We start from the raw sequence: 25066 nt of genomic DNA, 5'->3' as shown, positions 1-25066 counted from the left end.
AAATCCCCCATGGTTGTACATGTTTTTGAGCTATTATTATAGCATCTTTTTTCCTGAAGGGTTAAGAGCTACTTACTGACTGACCACTCCATCTTTTATAGAGAAAAGCATCACCCTTTGAAAGCATTTTCCCCTTTAAAACTCATTTAAATTGCATTTAAGAAACATCCATTATTACCCTTCCAGGGAATGTTATTTTTCACTGGGCGTTACAACAAGATTAATTATCTCTGCCTATCAAGAAGCACAGATTTGATTAAATCAGCCAAGGACATTAAATGCTAGCCTTACTCACTCTAGTGACCATATCGAGACTGAGTTGAGGAAGAATTTGTGAAAGTATCATTTGGTTAAAATTGCATGCCTGTCTCTTTAAATCTAAAAAAAAATCCTTTCAGAAGCTGTAGAGAGAAGGTGCTAGAACTGTGTACGATCATGACTGGAAAGCAGGATCCCTCAGTGACTGCCGAATCTTCCCAGCACAAGATAGAGAGGCAGTTCAGCACAAGCCTACACTGGTTCTAGGCAGAACGATGATCCTACCGAACAGATCTCAAATAAAATTAAATTGAGAAAGCAGATCTTTCAAGGGAATGAGGCGGAGGCTCGCTTTTATGTTAAAAGCAACCAGCATCCTCCTTGCTAGACATGGACATGACATTTTTAAAGGAATTATTTGGTTACAGCGTTTTAAGCAAACTGTTCTAAGGAGTCTGTACATTGCATTGTTTTTTCTATTCTTTTTTTCTTTTGCATATATGTAATTCTGGAGGTAAAGAAAAAGCCTGCCAGGGATTCAGAAGGCATCCCACTAGCGATCAGCTGACATTCCTAACTGAAGGCTGCAATGTGTTGCTTATTCATTTTGTACCGTGGGAGCTGCGGGGACTAGCAGAGAGCTAAACTATGCATTTCAAACAGCAGTGCTTGTGCAGAAAGAGGGGTGAGAGAGAGGCAGCCGGCGAGGAAAGAGCACAGCTGGACTTTCTCCTTGTTTTTATCCATTTCTGCAGGATCATGTATTCATAAGGGATGAGGCGGGCCACGGCGATCCCAGGCCTGAGCCGCGGCCTACCCAGTCAGTTCAGAGCCAGGCCCTCCACTACCGGAACAGAGAGCGCTTTGCCACGATCAAATCAGCATCTTTGGTAAGCAAACACCCCTCTACCCACCTTCCCTTCCTTCCCCTCCTCCCCATCTGGCAGCCTCTCGCCCTCCCTGAGCCTCTGTCGGCTTCATGGATGGGAGGAAAGGAGTCAAGAATGTTTTCTCCCTCCTAATAATTTTATTCATTTTAGAAAAAATCTGTTGGCATGGCAACCTGATCTCAGATATTTTAGCATTGTCTACGGCATGGAAAAAAAAAAACCTTTGTGTGTGTGTGTATGTGTGTGTGTATTTATATATGCTGTATGTGCAAAATAAAAGGCCTTTAAGATGAAGTTGCTAACCTATCCAATTTTTTAAAAGCTATTTGTCTTTTCATTGAAATAATAATGCTAAAAAAATTTTAAAGGTATTTGATGTGCAGGGCACTATGCTTCTTTTTGTATAGATGCAAGTGTGTTTGTAATGTATACACACATATCAAAAGATAAGACACAATTTTTTTAAATATATCACTGCTAGCTAATGTATGTAATTGTAGAAAATAAGGTACTAGCTTCCTAGGGATGAATTGCTGGTTCGTTCTGGTTCATTCATTTATTTATTGCAACAATGGTAGTGGCTGCATTTCCCCATTTAACCCCTGAAGAATTTCCTGGCACAAATAAAGCAAGAAGGGCTTTGTAGGAGAGGATATGGATGGTTGTGGAAGAAAAGATACTGTAGGATCCTTCAGCATTTTTACTATTGCAAATGTGATTGCTGGATGCCCTTGTAGTAGCAAAAGGGGTGTGTGCTGGAAGAGTTAGTTTCCATGCCTCCTCCCCTTGGCCCCCCACGCGTGCGCCTGCGCGCTCCCATACTCACACACACACACTCACATCGTTTCATCCTTGGCACTCTAAACTCTCTTTAATCTTTTGCTTCTGAATCTCGCTTCTCGGCCAGAAAAATTATTGAAATTTTCGTTGTTTTGCCCCGATTGATGTTAGAGGTCACATGGGCAGGAAGAGTTAGTGTACGCTGCCTGGCTATTACATTTAGAACCTGTGATGACATCATCCGAGGCCGACCCAGAAATTATTTTTCTTGCCCTATTTTTTAAACCTGATTTCCACTTTCATCTCTCAAGTCTTTCAAAGGCTTCAATTATCTTTGGAATCGATAATGGATTATAATCTTTAAAAACGCAAATATGAGGAAAATGGAAGTTAAAGCACCTACATATTGCTATGCCTGCTGCTATCTAAAAGCAAGCATTTTAATTGAGACTGCTTATCAATAAGCCTACCTCTAAGTTCCTTTGTATAGAAGTTTCTTGTCATCTCTTAATGGGCAATTTTTCATTTTAAATGAACGTTATACTGTGTAATGGAGATACAAAAATGTCCACTGTGTATTTGCTAACGATTGCTAAGCACCTAAAGAAAAAACATACTTTTGAGTCTAAATAAAGCACCATGAAATTAATAAATATCTTTATGTCATGATACCTGACCAAAAAAAAAAATTTTTTTTATTTTATTTTATGTAATATTCTTACTTACCACCGACTCTTGTGAGACTTGTATCTTTATCCAGACATGTTCATGTTGAAATGAGAGGAGAAATGGTGAGCAGCCACTGAGACTCAGAGCACCAGAAGCAGGTTTTTGAATGTGAAACAAACATTATACCAAGTGAATTTTCCCCCTCTGAGACAGGTTCTCATCTTTTGTCACTTGCCACACCCTCATTCCCACATCATATATTCATGACCTCTCCTACCTCGTAGTAAGATGTTACTACTGCCGTACCACAATAATCTCATGCTTGCATTTGTATACTCACCCAGGGCTACTCTGTGTGCCTATCAGCCATCCTAGTCTTCTCTGTGATAGGCCACCTCAGGACTATAGGCAAAGTCCTTAGGAGCCCCTCTGAATCCTATAGGCTTCCTAGTACCCAGCCAGAGAATAGCTAAGATCAGTCTCTGATGGACGTTGGATTTGCTAAAAGGCTCCCTGCCCCTATATTAAGTTAAAAACTGAGTAGCTACTGGGCTGTTGCAGTAATCACTATAAAATAAGTTGTTTTATGTGGAAAACCTTCTCCAAATGTAATGCTTTGGGGGTCATGGTGGGATTGATGGAAGTTTATCAGAGGTCAGTGGTATTTGCATCTAGTGCTTGTTAAGAAAAAAGCACTAATAGAAGGGAAAAGTGGTATGATGTTATATGTTGCATGTCTCACTTTGGACAATCTAATTATTGGTGTGGATATTTTAATGTATCTTATCAAGTACTACAGTTCTACTACCAATGTCGTGTTAAAGGCTAGTTCCAATAGTCCAATAGGAATATATAAATCAGGACACTGGAATATCAAAAAGAAATATCTAAATTTTAAAAGTATATCATGAATCTTAGTGCTTTTCATGGACCTCAGCTCAAAAGAAAAGGACTAAAGTTACTTAAATGACATAAAAGTAGGAGCAATATCATGGGAAAATGAAAGTCCAGTATAATGAATATCAAGTCATTGTTAAAACCTCTCTTCGCTTCCCATAGTTGGTAGCAATACTGTATTGACTTATTTATTTTGGTTTTACTCTTTACAATCTTCTAAATAGAAGTGCTAACACGACACAGAGTGATTCAAAAGTGAACAGCAAAAAGAAAAAAGAATTTAGAAATTATTTTTTCCAATTATTAGATAAATGAGTGTATATTTTTTAAATGAGCGTATATTTTAAATAGACTTGCAAACTGACAAAAAAATTTTATAGTTCCTTAAATTTGTTTTATCAGCCTACCTCTTATGCATAAACCTAAAAGAGACCTAAATCTGTGGGATTTGCCCTTGGCATTTTTTCTACATTGTGCTTTTGAATGGGGTCATTGACAAGTGTATGCAGCCCATGGGTTACAGGCTTTTACTGCTTGATGTTTTTACCATTTTGGCACCTTAAAACAGATTTTTATGTTAATACGCACTGCTGCACAATTACATTTGTAACAAAGGAATAGCAAGGACCGTGAACCTTGATATCAAAGGGAACTCTGAGGAAACTTTAGAATTATGTAGAATTATGTATCTTTTTATTATAATCATAGAAGGGCAGCAATTATTGACCTTATTTTGAAAAACTAGGAAAAGGAAGGGCATTTCATAGAACCTTTTTTATTTTATCCTTTCTTTTTCTTCTGTAAGAAAGTTCATATTGGACTGATTCATGATCTGGAGAAAGGAGTTGTTTATATAGTTCTTCAGAATTACTCACCTGCCTTATTGGGCCTTTGAGATGTGGCTCCCTTAAGTTTTTATTGTTGGTAAATGGAGATCTTAATATTTTAATTGGATTACTAACCCATGAGAGTGTTTTCAGCTGTTGTTATATCTGATGTCATTTCTTAAAATTTCATAATGTCCTGGATCATATGGTAGTTCCCATAGCAGATGTTAATATAAAGAGCACAAGCCCATATCTGTCAGACAATTCAGCTTTTGGCCTTATGAAGGAATTCTCACAGGAATGAGTGGTCTTACTACACAGGTGAATTTATGTTAGAGTACATATTGGCCCCGGGAGGACGGGGGAGCTCCTGGATGGCTCATTCGATAGAGCATATGACTTGATCGTGGGGTTGTGAGTTCAAGTGCCATGTTGGCTGTAGAGCCTACTTAAAAAAAAATACACATTAGGGACAGGGGCATAAAAACTCTAAGTTTCTAATCTTTAGGAAAGCATGTAGACAAAAATGATTATTGTCCTATCCATGCAAATGCGGATTTTTTTTTTTACTTCGCTTTTACCACATTCAGTAGGAAAGCTCATATAAAAATGGAGTCTTCATTTCGATTTTAAAAATGCAACCTAATTTTCAGCTAATTGTGAAATTGGATACCTGAATGAGTTTGATAGATAAGCATAAAAATATTAGAGCCTCTGCAGTTTAATGCTGTTTGACCCCTCATGAGCCCCACTGTTCTATTTCTAAAGGCTTGAAGATGTCTTCTCTTCCTGGATAGTATACCAGAGGATGCTTATCAGAATATTTTGTAGCTCCTTTTTCCTTTTTCTTAGCTTCTTAATCTCACTAGGCTCATTACTGAGACTGTTTTTCACATATGCTGCCCAGTCTATATGCCCAACCCACATGACCGAACTCTCTCAATAAACATGTTGAATTAATGAATGAACAAATGAATGAACAAAGTCTCTTCCAGTCCTGCTATCACATGAGAATCTGGATTTGCAAGTGTACATTTCTAAGTGCTTCCTGCCAGTGTTTCTGTATAAGGCAGAATTGCCTGTTATCCATCATTACTTTTGGTATGAACTTAATATGTTTTTCCCTAGGTGTTCTAAAGAGTGGAATGTGAAATTTCTAATGTCAAAACGTGACCCACTGTATTCTTTTTAAGAACTTGCTATAAATTTCATTTATTCTAAGAGTTGAGGTGGCCGGTTTTATCACATGCATTATTTTGATTCTTACACATAATTAATCTTGTAAGTTGGCTTTGATCTCTTAAGAGGGTAACATTATCAGCCACTATGCTCCTCTTTTATGTTCAGTAAGTTGCTTATTAGCCCTCTAGTGCAGTGCTCTGCACTTGGTAGACAGATAGTACACTTTGGATGTAGTCATGTGTTGTAGGTGCAAATTTCTGCCAGATTTAAATAAGGTGGAATGGAATGGCTGTAGAAACTTTCTGGGAAAAGTTCAGTCTTCCTTTATGGCTCTTAACTTTTATATATTACTCCAAGTATGTGAAATGGTTAATAATTCAAATTCAGAAATTATGCGTACTTATTTTATAAGCCACAACCTGGATATAAGTACAGTTTTAATGTTAAACTTGCCCTTTCTCTTGGATCCACCCCTTCTGATCTATGTCCATATCACTGGCAATGCTTGGTGGAGGGAGAGACATACTGCTCAGATGCTGGCAGGACAAGGAAGGAAATCAACATATATCAAACATCCCCTGTGTGTCAGACACCTTGCTGAGCACAAGAGTTATCCCATCAGTGATCTCACTGTAGCAGTGGCTCCTCCTGAGAGCCGTCAGGAGGGAAAGTAATTTGCCCAAGGTCAGTAATGCAGTAAGGGACAGAATGGGATTTGTGTCCAAGCAACCCGATGGGTGTGGCAAGATGCTACGGCCCACTTTCAGTTGATCACATTTTTGAGACTACCATCGTGAAAACTGCAGTCACTACATTTCTATAACTTTCTTTCATTTTTAGACGTACTCAGTTTGTAGCTTAGACTCATTACTCTCTCCAGCTTTGACTTTTTTGGGGTGTTGATTCCCTCCATTGCTTAATAACAAAGTTTCATTCTGCCTTAGTGGGGTGAGTTTCCTCAGGCAATTCAAGGACCATAGAACTTCACTTCAAATCCTGGGGTTTGTAAAAATTAAAGGGGTAAATTTCATGTGAAATTATGTTGTAAATCATAAAGCATGGTAAAATTTAAAATTACGAGCTCTTTTTTTATTCTCTTGACCAAATAGTGTATTTGTAAGACACACAGTATAAACTTAAAACATGCAGGTGTATATAACTGTAGATAATAATATTTTTATGTCTTTCTAGTTAGACTTCATACATGAGTCATCTGGCCAGATTTTTATTTAAATTTGTTTACTTTGCTTGAGTATGGAATTATAAAACTCAGTATCTCTATATGTGCCTAAGAAGGCAGTTAACATTGAAACGTAGAAAGTTTCGTTGCAACAAATTGAAGGTGATATTAGGAGTTTACAAAGGTGATTATCCAAATTATGGGAGGCATTAGGAGCAAAGTGTTTCTCCTGGAATTCAGTGATATACAATGATAGCATGTTGAGCTTTGTAATTCGTCTTTGCCACATACTTGTGTTGTCTGGTATGCAGTAGGACCACCCTTTTCACAGGGAGTCACCCTCCGGTTAGGATAGAAAATGTTCTTGACACAACTCATTTCCGCTTTACATTTAAGTGCCTGGTTTGGGAAATGGCTATCCTGAAACTATTTGACCACAAGCTAGTCAGACCTTCAGTGGCAAGGTTTAAATGTGTCATGATAGCTTTAGAGTGTGCCATGTCTCAGCTTTGGAAATCTGATTAAAGAAGGAATACTAACATAAGAAAAAATAAGTTTAGGGGTAAAATATATCTCAAATGCATTACCCTAGAATGGACACTTTATTGCCATATTTGTATGAAAAACAAGTGAATTCAGAAAGGACTAAGTGGTATCCTTTCTGTTAATTGGAACTGTTTTCCCCTATAGTTGAACTTAAGGAAGGCACAAGCATGAGGAAGTGAAATATACACACATATTTCAAATGACTTCTTTCTTTCCTTTTATCATGAAATAAGTCCATCAAAAAGAAACATGATACTGTGATGACAAAATAGATTTCCTTTAGAGTGTTAGGTGCCCCTTTGGTGATACTGTCCTTTTTTTGGTCTTGAAATATCTTCTGCTCTTATTCTTCATACTTTAAAGAGGATTGTCCTTTAGAAAAGAGAAATGAATATGAAACCTAGTGTTAGTTTCAGCTGGGAAGATTTCAAAGTTTGGCTAATGTTTAATGGTGTACTTTGATAATACTATCTAGTTACAGAATAGCACTCTCTTGATAGTAAGGACTCAGTCTGGTATGCAGGGACACCTTCTAAAAGGAGCAAAGAAACAAACTGTTCTTTGTACAAAATGCACTTTGACCCATAAACTGAAAATAGTAAAGAGAATTAATAGCAGCATGAAAATTTCTAGTAAAACTTGTTTGAGGGTGAGGTTGGAGAGAATTGGCTTATAGTAGATAGGAGTGACTAAATTACTTAATGAAAAATAAAACTAAAGTTATAATTTTGTAATTAAATTTTTTTTCTAAAATAGGAAAGATGAGAATGAAGTGAGCAGAGAATCTCACAGGAAAATAAAGAGGGGTGATAAACTGAAGGAAGGAGTGGAAAATCAGAAAAGGTTTAATAGAAAGAAACAAAAGATGCCAAAATTTATATTTACAATCTTGAGTTTGTTGGATATTCACCTGAGAATGGGTTAAGGAAAAATTACTAAGAAAAGTAGCCATCTAAAAATCATAGAAATGCTTTCTCTTCTTGAGGAGAGCAAGTAAATGTATTATAATTTGTTAACATCTCTTCTGTGGAGAAGGGGAGGTGGGAGACAGAAGAGTTAAGAGAGTGCTCCATCTGTCTCCCTCTCACTCCCTCCTTTCACTCCCCACTGCCCTCTCTTCATATTAAGAATCAGAAATAAAAAATAAAAATAAAAAAAAGAATCAGAAATAAATCTGGTTCAAACAACTTTAGGAAGATACTCAAAAATCCTATGACTGTTAGAGACATGATCTTTAAAAACAAGCAGTATGATATCATGCAGTGGTTCTCAACCAGAGGGATTTAGTCCCCTAAGGGACATTTGCCAATGTCTACAGACATTTTTGATTGTCTTGACTTAGGAGGTGTACTGGCATCTAGTGGGTAGGCCAGGGATGCGGCTAAATATCCTGCAATGCAAGGACAGTCCCCCAAAACAAAGAATTTTCTGGCTCATTGTCAATAGTGTTGACGTTGAGAAATCCTGGTGTAGTGGAGATAGATAGCATGGCTCTGGAACCAGACAGAAATGGGTCTGAATCCCAGCTCTACCTCTTATTAGCTATATGACCTTGAATACAGATACAATGATATGTCAAAAATAAGTAAATATAATTTGGCTGAATGAATAAATTAATTCCCTCAAGTCTCAATTTCTTCATCTATAAAATGGGAGTGGTAACACCTACCTCATTAATGAGTAAAATGAATGAGTGAATGAGATGGTTTTTAGGACTAGAGCTAAAGAATATAAAGAGCACCCAGCACAGTGCCTGGTACAGGTGAGCATTCAGCAAATAGTAGGTAAATTGATGGTGGCAGTGATAGAATTATGCCAGAGGGCTCCTCTACTTTCCCTGAAAGTTTGTCTTCCCTGAATCTGGTTACCTGAGTTCTGTTCCCCAACCCCAATCAGGTTACACGACAGATCCATGAGCATGAGCAGGAGAACGAGTTGCGGGAACAGATGTCAGGTTATAAGCGGATGCGGCGCCAGCACCAGAAGCAGCTGATCGCCCTGGAGAACAAGCTGAAGGCTGAGATGGACGAGCACCGCCTCAAGCTACAGAAGGAGGTGGAGACGCATGCCAACAACTCGTCCATCGAGCTGGAGAAGCTGGCCAAGAAGCAAGTGGCTATCATAGAGAAGGAGGTCAGTGTGCATACACATGCCTTTGTGCTGTAACCAAGCCAGGCCTGTTTCAGTCAGTGGCATCACGTGAGCAAAAGACAGGAGTGCTGTGCTTTTTGGTGACAGAGGAACAATGTTGCTTTGGTGGTGGTAGTTGAGAGGGGCTAGGTTTTATGGGGCTACTTAAAATTGCCATTAAAAGTTAAAATAGTTACTGCAGGTGTATATTACATTCTTGTCTATTCAAATATGTTCTAAGAGCCAGTCCCTTGAGGGGCTCTGGGTGCAAATAAAAAGAAACAAGAGGCTTCTATCCTGTGGAAACTTGCACAGTTCAGACCTGTTACCATGCCTGCCACACCCACAGTCCTCTTCAAAAGAAAACTGCTCTACAAATAGTCTCTTTCAGTGGTGATAGTCCCTGTCTACAATGATTGGACTAGGAATGGGCACCTGACCAGCGGCAGCGAGTAATTAATCTGGCTGTTGCTTGGATCTTCTAGGAGACATCTCTCTTCCCCATCTAGGTTCTAAACAGGAGAGGCTGAGGCAGACAGTGAGTCAAAATATTACCTTTATTACTGATAAGTGTTAGATGGGAGAAGTAATTCATGTCTGAAGGGAAATGCGCTAATAATATGTACAAAACTGAACAGACTTGCCTATCTAGGCTCTGGCAGTGCTAAACCAGTCGCCTTTCCTGCCATCCCCCCACCCACCCAACCCCCCCCCCCCCGCCATGTAAGACTTACATAGTGTGGGAAAGCAGGGGTGAACGTGTGCTCCCTGGGGCTGGGGTGACTGGGGACAGAGTGCCAGGAGTGTTTCGGTAATTAAGCTCTCTCTCCACGTGGAAGGAAACATCAGAACTGCAGATGAAGCATTCCCCCAACAGCCATCAAGCTGTGAGGCAGCCTGGCATGAAAACGTCTGCCCAAACAGGGATGATATTGATTAAAGAAACCAGTCAGATACTTTCTTGAGGATCTGATTTGATAAATATGTAGAGAGAATTGTTCAAAATGGAAAAAGTATTGATAATGGATGCTAAAGGTGAAAAGATTCATAAGGAGAACCGTGAAGCATAGATTCCCTCTGTCTCCGAAGCACCTCATCTTGCATATGTGTTGCATCTAATGGTCCCCAGAAACTTAGATTTGGTCACTTGCAGGAGCCAGTGTTTATTGGGTTATCTTTTTTTGGTCTGTGTTCTATCCATTTGGAAGACCCAAAAATGTCCCAGTGTCTGTTGTGACTGTAGCAGGTGCCTAAGAAAACAAAATGTTATTAACCATTTAGAGTGAGATTCTGGGAATAAAACTGGCCACTCGTGGTTATTTATGCATTTTTGTAATTTAATCTGTGGGCTACCAACAATATGAAAAAAGCCCTTTATTAGAATCCTTAGTTCACTTTTCATCCCATGCATTTTTTGTGTGTTCAATAAAACACGTGATGGCTTGCCTTCATATTTTTCCCATAATTGGGAAAGTATTTTTCAATGGTAAAAATTTTAAATTTTTTTAAGATACAAGAGAATCAGAACAGGTTTTTGCTTATTTTGTTTTTTATTAGTTATTTGTTCAAAAAACACTACATTATTCAGCACTTATGGACTCTTTTCATGCATTGGAGGATATAGATAGCTGAATTCTGTGTGAAGAACAATTTATCCTAGATTGTATGTCATTTTTTCAGGCAAAGGTAGCTGCAGCAGATGAAAAGAAGTTCCAGCAACAGATCTTGGCCCAGCAGAAGAAAGATTTGACAACTTTCTTAGAAAGTCAGAAGAAGCAATATAAGATTTGTAAGGAAAAAATAAAAGAGGTAAGAGTACCAATATTTGTCATCACTAAGTTGCCATTCAAATGGTTAGAACTTACAGGGCGCCTGACTGGCTCAGTTGGTGCAGCATGCAATTTTTGATCTTGGGTTATAAGTTCGAGCCCCATGTTGGGTGTAGGGATTACTTAAAAATGAAATCTTAAAAAAAAGAGGTTGGAACTTAAAATTGATTAATCTTACTTTGTAATCAATAGTCTAAACCACTGATTCTCAAACTTTATATTACCTGAAGTGCTTATTAAAATGGATTGCTAACTCACTAGAGTTAGATTTTCTGATTTTCTGATTCAGTGGGTCTGGGTGGAATTTGAAATTTGCATTTCTAACAAGTTCCCAAGTGATGCCGATGCTGCTGAATCAGGCATCAGATTTTAGGAACCATTGCTTTAACTCTAAACCATTTTTGCCTACTTCCAGTTTATTCTTCAGCGACTTCAGCCAGAGTGATCTTTCCAAACCATAAGTCTCAGAGCATCTGGGTGGCTCAGTCAGTTGGGCATCCAGCTCTTGGTTTCAGCTTGGGTCATGATCTCAGGGTCCTGGGATCGAGCCCCACGTCAGGCTCTGTGCTCAGCAGATAGTCTGCTTGAGGATTCTCTCAGACTTCCTCTGCCCCTCTCCCTGAGCTCGCTCTCTCAAAAATAAATAAATCTTTAAAAAAACAAATAAACATAAGTCTCAGCATATCACCTCATGATTTTAACATTCATTGGCTTCCCATTGCTCTTAGGAGAGATCAAAATACTAGAAGTCCCTAAGTGACCTACTGTCAGCCTCTCCTTTAGTCTCACCTCACACCACTGTTCCCCCACCTGCTTACCCCACCCCTGACTGCTGCTTCTGCCACAGTGGTCACTGTTTGGTTCTTCAAATATATCAAATTCCACTTTTCTCCAAGGCCTTTGGAGAAGACTGTTTCTTCCTACTGTTTCTTCTACCAGGATGCTCTCCCCGCCCCCGACCCCCAGTCTCTCCCTCTGCTGTTAATTGTTACTCCCCCTCCTTGTAAAACTTAGGATTGTTTATTAATACCTTAACTTGGGCTGCCTGCTGGCTCCATCGGTAGAGCGTGTGACTCTTGATCCCAGAGTCATGAGTTCAAGCCCTACATTGGGAATGGAGCCTACTTAAAAAAAAACAAAACAACAACTAACAAAAAAACCTTAAACATCATTTCCCAAGGGAAGCCTTTCCTGACTTCCTTAACCAAAACAGGTGCCTCTGGTTTCATAACACTAGTTTTCAATTATCCTTTTTTTTTTTTAAGTTATTTTGAGTTACCTATCCTACTAGCCAGTAAGTGATAAGGGCAGAGACCATGTCTTTTTTTTTTCTGCCAATGACTGTATCCCTGTGCCTGGTACATGTGAATCTCTGATAAATGAATGATTGATTCTTAGAAGTTTGGTTGAAGGCCACTAGTAGACATGGAGAGTCCTCCTAATGAACTGCAATTTGATCTGAAAGCTCAGATTTCTTGGGCGCCTGGGTGGCTCAGTTGGTTGGGCGACTGCCTTCGGCTCAGGTCATGATTCTGGAGTCCCGGGATCGAGTCCCGCATCGGGCTCCCCCTGCTCGGCGGGGAGTCTGCTTCTTCCTCTGACCCTCCTCCCTCTCATGCTCTCTGTCTCTCATTCTCTCTGTCTCAAATAAATAAATAAAATCTTAAAAAAAAAAAAAAAAAAGAGCTCAGATTTCTTCACTTCTCCCACCCATGCTTATAGGTGAATTGCCTACAGTTCCCTAGACTTTCCTCCTCATAAGACTTAGGATTTCTTATTTCTAGACTACTGGTGTATTAAGGTTTAATAAAATTCAATATGGGCATGGTTTCAGTATGTGAAATCATTTATTTGAGCTCGTATTCTAAGTTAACAATATGGAACTTATCAAGGTTCCTCTCCAATTCTTTTTTAATTAGGAAGTAAAAGCAAGTGGGTTGGGGTGAGCCTCAGGATTTTTAGTCCTGCCCAGATGAGCCACTGGTGATTGTTGGGACTGACAGAAATTTGTATTTAATCCACGCTGCCTAAATGGGAAAAATCTCTGACACTATAAGGTCTAGAAAACCAGGCTGTAGGGCGAAATAGCCCAAATAAGAAGTTTAGTGTTCTATCCATTTTCTCTGAGTTATTGCTGGGACCTCATTGTTATGTCATAATAGAAAGATATTGTTGGATCACAGAGATAACATTGATTTTTCAATGAGAAATTTTGAAATGTTCCCAACTGCACTCACATTCTTATTTCTAACTCCTTGTGTTTACTCATGCTCTGTAGGCCACATTTTGTGACTGCAGCCACCATTTTGACCTTTTCTAACACCAAGGTATTTGGAGATTGCATGAACTCAACCTGTAGAAGATTCTCTCACAGAACAGCATTCGAGAATACCCACTCAGTCCTCAGGCATTTTGGTACTCAGATTTATGAGTGCAGGAAACCACAGGCCTAAACTTATAAGTCTCTCAACATGCTCATGAGGAAAAACAAGCCTAAACTCAGTTTGAGATAGCCTCAGTAAGCCTTTCTATGCAAAGCTAATACTACTCCTTATGAAGTAAAGCTTAGTTCTGACTATTTAAGGTGGCGTGTATATTTAGATATTGATATATTTAAAGGTATTGCCCTTGGGGTAACAAAACAATCTCCATTATCCCCATTATTTGATAGACAACAGGGATGTGGGCAAAACAGGATGATGGATGGTCCAGAAATAATTCATTCTTGATTTTGGAGTGAGTTTATATGGTCACATTTGAACTTGGGTGTGCAATGTAGTGGTTAATGCCAAGCCTAATAGTGAAGTCATGGCATCAAGAAATTAGTCACCCAGCCTTCCTGTTGTGATCCCAGCTTACTCCATGCTCGAAACAGCTTTCTCTCTTGTTGATTCTGATATTTCACTTAAGACTTCACTGGAACAGGGAAGTTGAAAGTTGATTTACAAGGACTTCTTGGCTAAGTGCAAAAATAATCTAAATAGTGAGTGATGTCCACATCACAAAACATTAAGTAAAATAGGTGTTAGAATTTAAAGGAGATTTTCACTGAGTAGTTAACCAAATATTATAGGTCAAGCTTGTCAGTATGAACAAAAAAGAGTACACTGTACTTTCTCTAAAAAGGGTCTTACTTTCTCCATAAAGTAACATCATCTTAAGTGTTCTGAGTCTCTGCTTTCTTCTCTTTACCCATATAGTCTGTAATAATTATGAATTTTGTCCTTTTGGAAATATAGGTGGTTCATTTACCCTCTAATAGCAAATAAAGAATTGTTTCCTGATATTCGAACTAGTGCCATTTGCAGAGTTACCACCTGTCTGTGAAATCTGTCCACTTCTCGCGGTCTTGTCTCCTTCACTCTGTTTTCCACGAAGCAACAAGAGTCATCTTTTTGAGATGCATCTCATTGTGTCACCCCCACATGTATAAAATCCTTGTCTCCTGTGCTACAGATCAATGTCCTTAATAAGGCCTCTGATGGTCCTGCTTCATCTCATGTCACACTGTACCAAACAAACCCCTGGCCTGCTCGCTGTTCCTCGATCGCACCATGTTTCAATTAACTCACCTGAAGAGTTTAACACACTCTGTTTCCTCTACCCAGAGTATTCTCCCCTCCCCTTTCTCACTGGTTAGCTCCTACAGGTTTTTCCAATTTCAGCTTAGTTGTTACCAAGATCAAATATGTTCTTTTAAACATCCTTGTGGAACTAAGTACTTCACCTTCACAAAAGCTATCACAGTAATTTTCAGTTTGTTTCTGCAGTTCTTTGATTAATTATTGCTTCTAGACTGTGAAACCCCATGATGGTGGTTATCACGTTCTTTTGCTGACCATTGTATCCTTGTGCCTTGCACAGTACCTGTCACATGATAAGAATTCAGTAAGTGTGTGTTGATTGAATGAGTGAACCAATTATTTCCAAGGGGAGAAGCCAGAGACGTGGAAACTAACAAGCCTCCCTATCACTTATTACTCAGTCAATCAATAAACAGAAGTTGCGGGGCAGGGATATGCAGCACCAAGTCTTTGTCTTTACATTCTCAGTTGCTCTCCAAATAATTTAATCTACCATTGCAATAAACTATTAGTTCCTTTTACTTGATGACACCAGCATGTTGTTTTTTGTTTTGGTTTGGTTTTGTGAAGGAGATGAATGAGGACCATAGCACACCCAAGAAAGAAAAGCAAGAGCGGATATCCAAGCATAAAGAGAACTTGCAACACACACAGGCTGAAGAGGAAGCCCACCTTCTCACCCAGCAGAGACTGTACTACGACAAAAACTGTCGTTTCTTCAAGCGGAAAATAATGATCAAGCGGCACGAGGTGGAGCAGCAGAACATTCGGGAGGTATTTATTTTGTTCGTAACTATCATCACTGACTTATGGGACAAGAAGCTTTGTGAGGATCATGATGACTGTTCTGTCCATTCTTATATCCTTAACCTTTATGGTCTTTAGTGCAGTGCCTGACACAAAGTAGGTGTTCAAAAGTAGCCAAGAAACGAATTTACCACTGAGAAGAAAGAGAAAACCCATTTACAGAATAAGGAATCAACATTTTCCAAATAAATGTAATAGACTTTTATTGAGTACCTATTATAAGCCTTATTATGCAGTTGAGAATCAAAAGATGTAGAATAGAGAATTTCTGCCGTCAGCCTACTTGGCAGACACTTGGGGTTTTGTGGCTCCATATGAAACACTAAGTAATAAAGTGATGCTCCACAATTAAGTCATTCATTCGTCCAGTGCCCCCTTAGTGCCAGGCACTGTGCTGGAGATGTGAGGGCTAGGGAGGGTCTATCCTTCCTGCCTTCAAACAGCCCTAAGTCTAAGAAGAGAAACAGACATGTAACAGACTAGTTACAGTGTAACATGTCAGGTAGATAGATATATAAATAAAGTGTCTTGGGCATGTAGTCATGAAAGGGCTTGGAGGACTCAGTGACTAATGAGAAGTTGAGTGTTTGGGGTGTACAAAGTGGAATATCAGGAAAAGGGTAATTAGAAACAGAATGCGGAGGACCTTTTTTATTAAGGCGTATTATTTCAATTTTAGCCTGAAGGCAATTTCAATGGCTATAGGAGGTTTTTAAGCAGGGGGTCGAAGAGAGTTTTCTTTGAAAGAAGTAGTGGATCAGTGTGAAGGGAGGCTACGGCAGCAAGCAGCTAAGTACAGTAAGGTCAGCTAGGACATTCTTTCTCTAGTTCAACCTGGAAGAGGCAATGGGGAGAGATCAGATCTGAAGCAGAACTGACAATAATTCCAACCAAATGACATCAGAATTTCAGATGAGAGAGGATTTCAAAATGACTTCAAAGTTTCTAATTTGGGAAATGGGATGAATAAGACATTATGCACTGAGATGAGGAGCACAGAATGTGACTCAGTTGCAGATACAAAATTCAGTAGGAAAACATTGTGACCTGGAGTAATCAGAGAAACCCTCATAAATGAACTAGCACATTGGTAAAAATATCAAAGTTTGCAAAAAGCCCAGTGTTAGCCTGCACGAGGGAAACAAGCACTAAAGACACATTTAATGGGAATGTGCATTGGTACAGTATAAGCTCTTTGGAGAGCAGTATTCAACTGGGAAGGAGAAGGAATGAAGAAAACTAAAATTTATCAAACACGTGTAATGAGCCAGGCTCAGGCCCTTTATCTGTGTTGTCTCATCTCATTGGAAAAGGGAGAAACTGCTGAACATTTATTTTTGAGCCAGGCAATAAGTGATATGGCTAAAATTTTACTTTAGAGAGATTAGCCCAGTTTGGTTGGTGGTGATGCATAGATTGATTCAAGCATGCATTCTCAGTGGGGGCGATACTGCCCCTAGGGGAGTGAAAATGGGTTCTTTCCAGGGAGGGGTCTTAGATATTACAAAGGCTCAGGCCCCTCAAGGGCCACAGTACATAAATGGATATACAGTGTATCTGTGGTATTCACATTTCATGGTTGTGGTTGATCAGGGGAGTGGGAAGTCTAGAAAGGCTTCTGAGGAAAATAAATAAATAAATAAATAAATAAATAAATAAATAAATAAAATGGGGCAAAAAGAGAAAAAGGTTGAGAAACATTGGTTTGGGGGAAGAAACTAGAAGCAAAGTAATCAGGTGGTAGGAAATAGGGTACAGACAAAGATGGTGGTGACAGCTGTCAGAGGTAAACTGGAAACATTTTGAATATAAAATAAACAGGACTTGGCATACCATAGAATATGAGAGAAAAGACGAGGGTAGAATCAAAGTTATTTCTGGTGTTCAAGACTTGGTTACATGTAGATTTGTGCAGACACAGAGAAGCTTAGACAGAGGTGTCGGGTAAGAAACGGATTAATTCTGTACTAGACTGTTGTTTGTTAGAAGGCAAAAAAGTCCAAATGAAGAAGTCCAGAAGCCATTTGGATATAAGATATTTGGGATTGTTTTCATCTGGCAATTATTGTTATTCTGATAGCACATATTTGGAAGAAGTCTAAGGCTAAGGGAACACTTACGCCAATAAAAACTGTAGAAGACAATTATTCCCCAAAAGTGATAGAAACTATATTTTTTACTTCATTAGTGTCAGGTTCTAACCAACACTTACATGGGTATTTTCCTGAAGAGTCTAAGTTTTTCATTTTTATTTATGAGAACATTAAAGACAAACACAGAAAAATATATAGTTGAGTAGTGAAAGTTCTTGATAATTCCATTCCACCCAGTCTCTACCCTGACTGCCATTAATTTGGCATCCAGATTTCCAGATTTCCTTTTCCTTCTATATATGTATACATACATTCAGTTTATATGTAACTTTAACTTTACAAAAATAAGATTACATTTGTATCAGTGGGTTTATTTGATTTGCAAGCCATCAGAACAAACACTGGCTGCCCAAGAATGGAAAGGAATTTATTGGAAGGATAGGGGTAGATGACAGAGCTGAAGAACCAAGCTGGAGAAGATGAAGACCCAAACTGGAAAAGCAAATTCTGTGACCTAGAGAGCAAGAGCTAATGGACATTCCTCAGCATTGCCATTCGGATGTATTTCCTCCCACCACGTTTAATCTTTGTATCATTTCTGCTTGAGATTCAAATTCCTAGGGGAACGAGACCTTTATTGGGCAATGCGCTTGCTCCCTTACTCAGTACTCTCTGATTACAGATAGGGTAGAGGAGTTTTTCAAGCAAAAGAGGAGCCTGTTAACAAAAGAAGGGGAAATGGATACTCAACCTACAAAAACGTCCACTATACTGTTTTGTAACTCTTCTCTTTTTCTCATTCACCATCCAGGACATACAGCTCTGTCTGGTTCTTTTTAACCATTAACAGTGAATTTTGTGTGTGTGGCTGTAAAATTATTTATTTAATGAAGTACTTCTCAGTGGATATTTTGTTAATGTTTTACAGTATTACTAACAGTGGCACGGAGAGCATCTTTGTACGCAGATCTTTTTACACAGATACAAATATTTTGAGGACGTATGCTCAGAAGTGGAATTTTTGGGTCACAGTGTGTACATGTAAATTTTTAATAGATATTGCCAAATTGCCCTCTTGGGGTTTATACTCCCACCAACAAAGAACACCTGTTTTTCTGTGTCTTTGCCAAAACTGAGTATGAGCAATCCTTTTAGTTAATGAAAACATTGAGAAGGCTCACCATAGACTGGGTTGAGCCTCTTCCTCTATCATCACTGCACACAGATGCTGGCTATTTTCTAACCAGTTATGAAACCAAGAACTGAAACTAAGAAAGCGTAAAATGTCATAGGCTAACGACATCTCCATTTAAAAGTTTGAGTTCTAGTTCTGACTCAACCTCCCTGGGCATGAGGACACAGTTTTTTACTTGAGCGAAATCAACTGCTTTTAAAGTCAGCAGCACTTGGGTTGTGATTGGGAAGGGTTGATCACGGGACACACCCTGGATTTTACTTGGGAGGTAGAGTCCTATAAAGTATAGTCATGTGTTCAGGGTCTGCAGCGTATGACAAGTACATAGGTTGTTGTTGTTGTTGTTGTTGTTTTTAAGATTTTATTTATTTGTGAGAGAGAGAATGAGAGACAGAGAGCATGAGAGGGAACAGGGTCAGAGGGAGAAGCAGACTCCCCACTGAGCAGGGAGCCCGATGCGGGACTCGATCCCTGGACTCCAGGATCATGACCTGAGCCAAAGGCAGTCGCTTAACCAACTGAGCCACCCAGGCGCCCAAGTACATAGGTTTTGACACTAAGCTGCCTCTCAGCTTTGGGGAGCTGTGCACAATGTGTGATGTGAGCTGAGGGAAAGGAGGCCCACATGGCCGTCATCTTCTCCTGCCTCCAGGGCATATAGACGTGGAGTGCGCTGGTGAGCAAAAGCACCTATAGCATTATGTGCACTTTTGTTTTTGCTCAGCTCGTTTTATGAATTGGTCTAAGCTGAAGGTGTGCATGAAGGTGCACTGCACATCGTGCCCACAGCTTGTACAGATGGAGCAGCACTGCGCCGTACCTCGCCAGAGCAGAGGGATTCTTCAGCATATTGTGTTACAGGCTGAAAAAAAGGCATAAAACAGGAAAATATAAACCATTCGTTGGGACATCTTTCAATGGAAACTGTTGAAAACTCCCAAACCTGAGTTTTAGACTCAGTTCTGCTTTACAGAAGTTGTATGATCTTAGGTTAGTCTCTCAATTCCCAAACATCTTACCATCCTATGGAAAAGGGGTAAGTCCTTGCAATGTGACCACCTCATAGGGCTGCAAGTGGGACTGAGGGAGATATTAAGAAATCACTTTTAAAAACTGAAAGCAGGGGCGCCTGGGTGGCTCAGTCAGCTAAGCGTCTGCCTTCGGCTCAGGTCATGATCCCGGGGTCCTGGGATCGAGTCCCTCATCAGGCTCCTTGCTCAGCCGGGAGCCTGCTTCTCTCTCTCCCTCTGCTGTGCCCCCTGCTTGTGTGCTCTCTCTCTCTCTCTCTCTCTCTCTCTCTCCCTCTCCCCCCCCCCCCCCGTCAAATAAATAAATAAAATCTTTAAAAAATAAAAATAGGGGCGCCTGGGTGGCTCAGTTGGTTAAGCAACTGCCTTCGGCTCAGGTCATGATCCTGGAGTCCCGGGATCGAGTCCCGCATCGGGCTCCCTGCTCGGCAGGGAGTCTGCTTCTCCCTCTGACCCTCCTCCCTCTCATGCTCTCTGTCTCTTATTCTCTCTGTCTCAAATAAATAAATAAAATATTTTAAAAAAATAAAAATAAAAAATAAAATAAATAAAAATAAAAACTGAAAGCACATTACACATATTTATGTAAAAACAGCAATAGGCTCATAGGGAGTCTAATAATAATAATAATAAAAATATAGGCAGCTTATCAACTTAACCACAGCAACTGAGATGTATGAATTAAAGGTAAAGGGAACAACTTACAATTGTAACAGAAAAACAATTTCATTATCCTGTTTCTCTCACTTTTTTAATCATTTATGAAAAACTAGATTCAAGATATTATATGCCAGATGTTCACTTCTGAATGCAGAAGAATAATAATGATATGTTGATATGTTCTGAAGCATTGTCTCCTGGCCTTTCACCTCATTCTTCACAAGAATGGTAGTCCATGGTGTAGGTACTGTTATCCTCACTTTACACCTGAAAAAACTAAAATGTATATTAAAAGACTTGTCCAACATCATACGCGACTGACTCACACCCTGAATATTTTTCTATTGATTCTCAAACTTTAGTATGTATCAGAATTAGCTGGGTGGCATATTATTATGACCAATCACTTGTAGCCAGGTAATTCTGATGCAGGTGTTCTGTGGACAGCATCCTGAAGCACCCCATTAAACATAAAGGAAAGTATTTGACTTCTTTTGAGAGTGTTGCTTGCTTTGTGTCTTTTATTTTTTTCCTCGTAAGTTTCAGGGCTCTGGGCAGCCCAGACTAATTTTGGACTTCTCAGTTTAGGAAAGTATGTAATGAATAAATGCCCAATATTGGGAGACCTGGTACTCAAAGGTTAAAAATGATACAGTAATCTAGAAACAGGCCCTTTACCCATTTAAAAGCTTTCCATTAGGGCTTTTCTCTCGGTCATTGGCCTAGAATGGCTTTAGTCTCTGAGAAGGCCTCACCATCCTTTGGTGCCACCTAGGGGCCAGTTAGTGACTTTTAGAAGAAGACATTAGACGGTCAAGGTAGAGGAAAAGTAAAACAAGGGAAAGCAAAAGGCAAGCGAGGGTGGGGGAAAGTGCTCTAGGAGATGATCTTGTCTCCTTAAATCTAAATTGCATATATACTTTGGATATTTCCCCACTGGAAGGGGCACCTGGGTGGCTCAGTCGTTAAGCGTCTGCCTTCGGCTCAGGTCATGATCCCAGGGTCCTGGGACCGAGCCCCACATCGGGCTCCCTGCTCAGCGGGGAGCCTGCTTCTCCCTCTCCAGCTTCCCCTGCTTGTGTTCCCTCTCTGTCAAGTAAATAAATAAAATTTTAAAAAAAGAAAAAGAAAATAAGCTCCGTGAGGGGATGTACTGGTTCATGGCTCTATCCCTAGTGCCTACAACAGTGCCTGACACATAGGAAGTGCGCAACAAGTATTTGTTGAATGAATGAATGAATGGTTAGTGACTTGCTCCAATAACAGATGCTGTGCTGTTTAAAGGACTTCTCTTCAAATGGATAGAAGGCTCAAGTATGCAAGGTATTCTCAACAACACCAATATACAAATGTTACTGATATTTCTCCAAAAGTAAATGACTAGTGTTTTTTCCTGTAGTGGATGTCATCAGAGAAGAGAGGCCTCTTATTCTCACTGAAAGTCCAGCTCACAAGCTTTCTTCTTTCCTTGACCCTCTGTTGTTGTTGTTGTTTTAAGATTTTATTAACTTATTTGAGAGAGAGAGAGAACACAAGCTGGGGATAGAGGCAGAGGCAGAGGGAGAAGCACACTCCTCACTGAGCAGGGAGCCCAAAGTGGGGCTTGATCCCAGTACCCTGAGATCAAGACCTGAGCCAAAAGCACATGCTTAACAGACTGAGCCACCCTGGTGCCCTTTTCCTTGACCTTCTTAATTAGTAGTAATACCACCCTTTTCAGAAATCTTACGGCATAAATTTTTACCTCTTTTATAGCACTTATCACTTTCAACCTTGTTCTTTCTTTTTTTTAATTTACACATATAACTTATTTCCTTGTGCTAATTCAGGTTCTTCTGTTTACATGTTACAGAAATTTATCTGGGCTAGTTTAAGCCAAAACCAGGGAATTTATTATAGAAATAGAGGAATGTTTCACAAAACCCAATAGCAGTAATACAGGTAGACCTACAGGAGAGCTTAGAACCAGTTTTGAACGTGGGCATCAGCATATTCCCTGCATGTCTGTCTTCTCCCTTTTTCATTCTTGTTCTGAAGCCCAGCTTTCTCTAATCCCCAGCCCGCCCATGTAGTAGTGGATGGCTACCACATATGTAGTTTTTATATGCCCTCAGTTCCAGCCTCACATAGAGATTAACTGTCTCTGAATCCCAATTCCAAATTCTGAGGAGAGAAAATAGATTGATTCAGTCAGCTGGGAGCTGAGCATATAGTACTTCAATAAATGTCTAGTACAGTTCCCTATCAGAGTGTTAGCAAGTTCAGAACAGAATCATGGCTGAGTAAACATTTTTATGTACCCAGAGCACATGGTTCAGAAATTGGATATGGTGCGATTTAGGAAATATTCTTGAACTGGCCAGTGAAAAAATTTCACCCAACTACCTCTACTTTTTTTTCTTTTCCCCCTTAAAGAAAGACAGACATGAGTAGAACTGAAAAGAACAGAATGATTCAATCTAGAAATGATCAAACAGACTAATGGAAAAAATGAAAGGGGAGAGATCTCATCTGCTTTTTCCTAGACTGCCCTTACTCTGAGATTTTAAAAAGCAGATAATTGGCCTACTTCTAATACATGCATAAACAGGGTTTTTCCCAGAAAACCAAAAACATTGCAGACAATGCCAGTTTAAGTCAATGATTTTCAACTCTGACTACATGTTATATTCACCTGAAGAACTCTTAAAAACAGTGATGTTATCCCTTCCCCCCCCCCCCCCCCGGGACAGTTATCAGAACTTCAGGTTGTAGGATTCAGGTATCTTGTGTTTGAAAAGGGTCCTCACATGAGGCCCATATTGAGAACCCCTGGCTTAACTGAAGAAACATTTTTATTTACGCCGGTGCATAAGGCCTCACCTAAGTAGGGTTCACAGCAGCTCTATGAGGTAAGAAGGGGTCAGATAGAACCATTTTACAGATAGTGTAGTTGTGATGGCTGCAAAATCCCATTTTACAGATAGTGTACTTGCACATCTTGTAAGTGATGGACCCACAAACAGAACCTAAACCTCCAGGGATTGTTAATCTGATCTCATTAAGTCATGCTGCCAAGCACTAATGGGTTTAATTAAGAGACAGTTAGTAGTGCCATTCCTTGCCATCTTTCACTTAGTTGTGCATTCCTTCCAGTTCACCTCCAGTCATCTCTCTCCATTTGTCTTTTGTTCCTGAATGCAGGAACTAAATAAAAAGAGGACCCAGAAGGAGATGGAGCATGCCATGCTAATCCGGCACGACGAGTCCACCCGAGAGCTAGAATACAGGCAGCTGCACACATTACAGAAGCTACGCATGGATCTGATCCGTCTACAGCACCAGACTGAACTGGAAAACCAGCTGGAGTACAATAAGAGGCGAGAAAGGGAACTGCACAGAAAGCATGTCATGGAACTTCGGCAACAGCCAAAAAACTTAAAGGTAAGAGGAAACTGAAGTGTTCCCCAATTGGTGCTCCAGGATACAGTTAGACCGGATCAGTAGTTCCTGCATTTGGATGATTGTCAGATTCGCCTGGGCAACTCTTCAAAATTACAAATTGCTAGGCCCCGCACCTACTGAATCAGAATCTCTGGAAGTGAAGAACAATAGTCTGTATATAACAAACTCCTGAACAGATGTTACTTTGGAAAAACCATTGTACGGGATGACCTCCATTTTTGTGTCCATCATGCAGTTTCTCTGACCCTTTCATGACCTGCCGTCTTTAAAATTGTAATTTATGGACAAACAGCAGCCCATAGTTCTAATCCCAGGAAATTAGAAAGTTACCTAGCAGGTATATGGCAGATAAATTTCATCTGTTGTGCCAGATTATTGGTAGTAACTACTTTGAGGGCTGCTATATTGAGAAAAACTAAAGCCACATCCAAGCTTAGTAGGAAAGAGTATGATTTATTAGTGACATCTGTCATGGGCATGGGAATCGGGAGTGAATCTACATGTGCCAGACATTTATTATCCCTGCACTAGAGATTGGCCAATTCCTTTGGCCCTCACTGTCTCTAGATAATTTTCGCTGACTGCTAATTCACAAGCTCTATGGACTAAGCCATTGCGTATGTCAAGGGGTCGTTGTCCTTGTTGACACTGATAGGAGGCCAGCCTCAAATACACTGGCCGTGTTCCTGTCTAGCCATATCCTAACCTGTCTAATTAGTGATCGCTGTCATCACAACCCCAAGCATTCATGAAATACACACGTGACTCTGAGGCAACCTGATGAGTGCCTTTTGGACTTAATACAGCCTACCTCCTCCTTGCCAAAATGCGTATTTGATATTCTGCATGAAAGTATAACCTCTTCATGGGGGAAGAAATCTAAAATCACTTTTCCCTTTCCACTTGTGCTGAAATCCAATGGAAATGGGTTATGATGTTGGGTATTATCCAGATGTTCTCCTTTGTTGATTTGTCAAGGAAACACAGAGCTGTGAGAGCCACCTTATATGTTGCCATCCCCTTTCTCACTTGGAAACACGGGTGGGGGAGGGAGGTGACCAAAAAAA

The 25066-nt window shown here is 39.8% G+C and overlaps 1 protein-coding gene across 4 annotated transcripts in view; it reads left to right on the top strand.

Moving 5' to 3' along the window:
- The window catches only part of TAOK3 (TAO kinase 3), a 192069-nt gene that overhangs the window by 150186 nt on the left and 16817 nt on the right, over positions 1-25066 (top strand). For all 4 annotated transcript variants that reach the window (XR_008507082.2, XR_010407425.1, XR_010407424.1 and 1 more), the window contains exons 14-18: positions 1014-1148; positions 9126-9362; positions 11040-11168; positions 15343-15546; positions 23739-23978. Coding sequence is in view for 1 of the 4 variants with exons in the window: in XM_045887540.3 (XP_045743496.1) it covers positions 1014-1148; positions 9126-9362; positions 11040-11168; positions 15343-15546; positions 23739-23978 (945 nt within the window). In the remaining 3 variants the exon portion in view is untranslated. The remainder of the gene's footprint in view (positions 1-1013; positions 1149-9125; positions 9363-11039; positions 11169-15342; positions 15547-23738; positions 23979-25066) is intronic.

This window comes from Mirounga angustirostris, unplaced genomic scaffold (genome assembly GCF_029215605.1).
Source record: "Mirounga angustirostris isolate CCGP_5_RB_7025 unplaced genomic scaffold, mMirAng1.0.hap1 SCAF_14, whole genome shotgun sequence".
Classification (NCBI taxonomy): domain Eukaryota; kingdom Metazoa; phylum Chordata; class Mammalia; order Carnivora; family Phocidae; genus Mirounga; species Mirounga angustirostris.
This window is presented reverse-complemented; position numbering and strand designations above follow the sequence as displayed.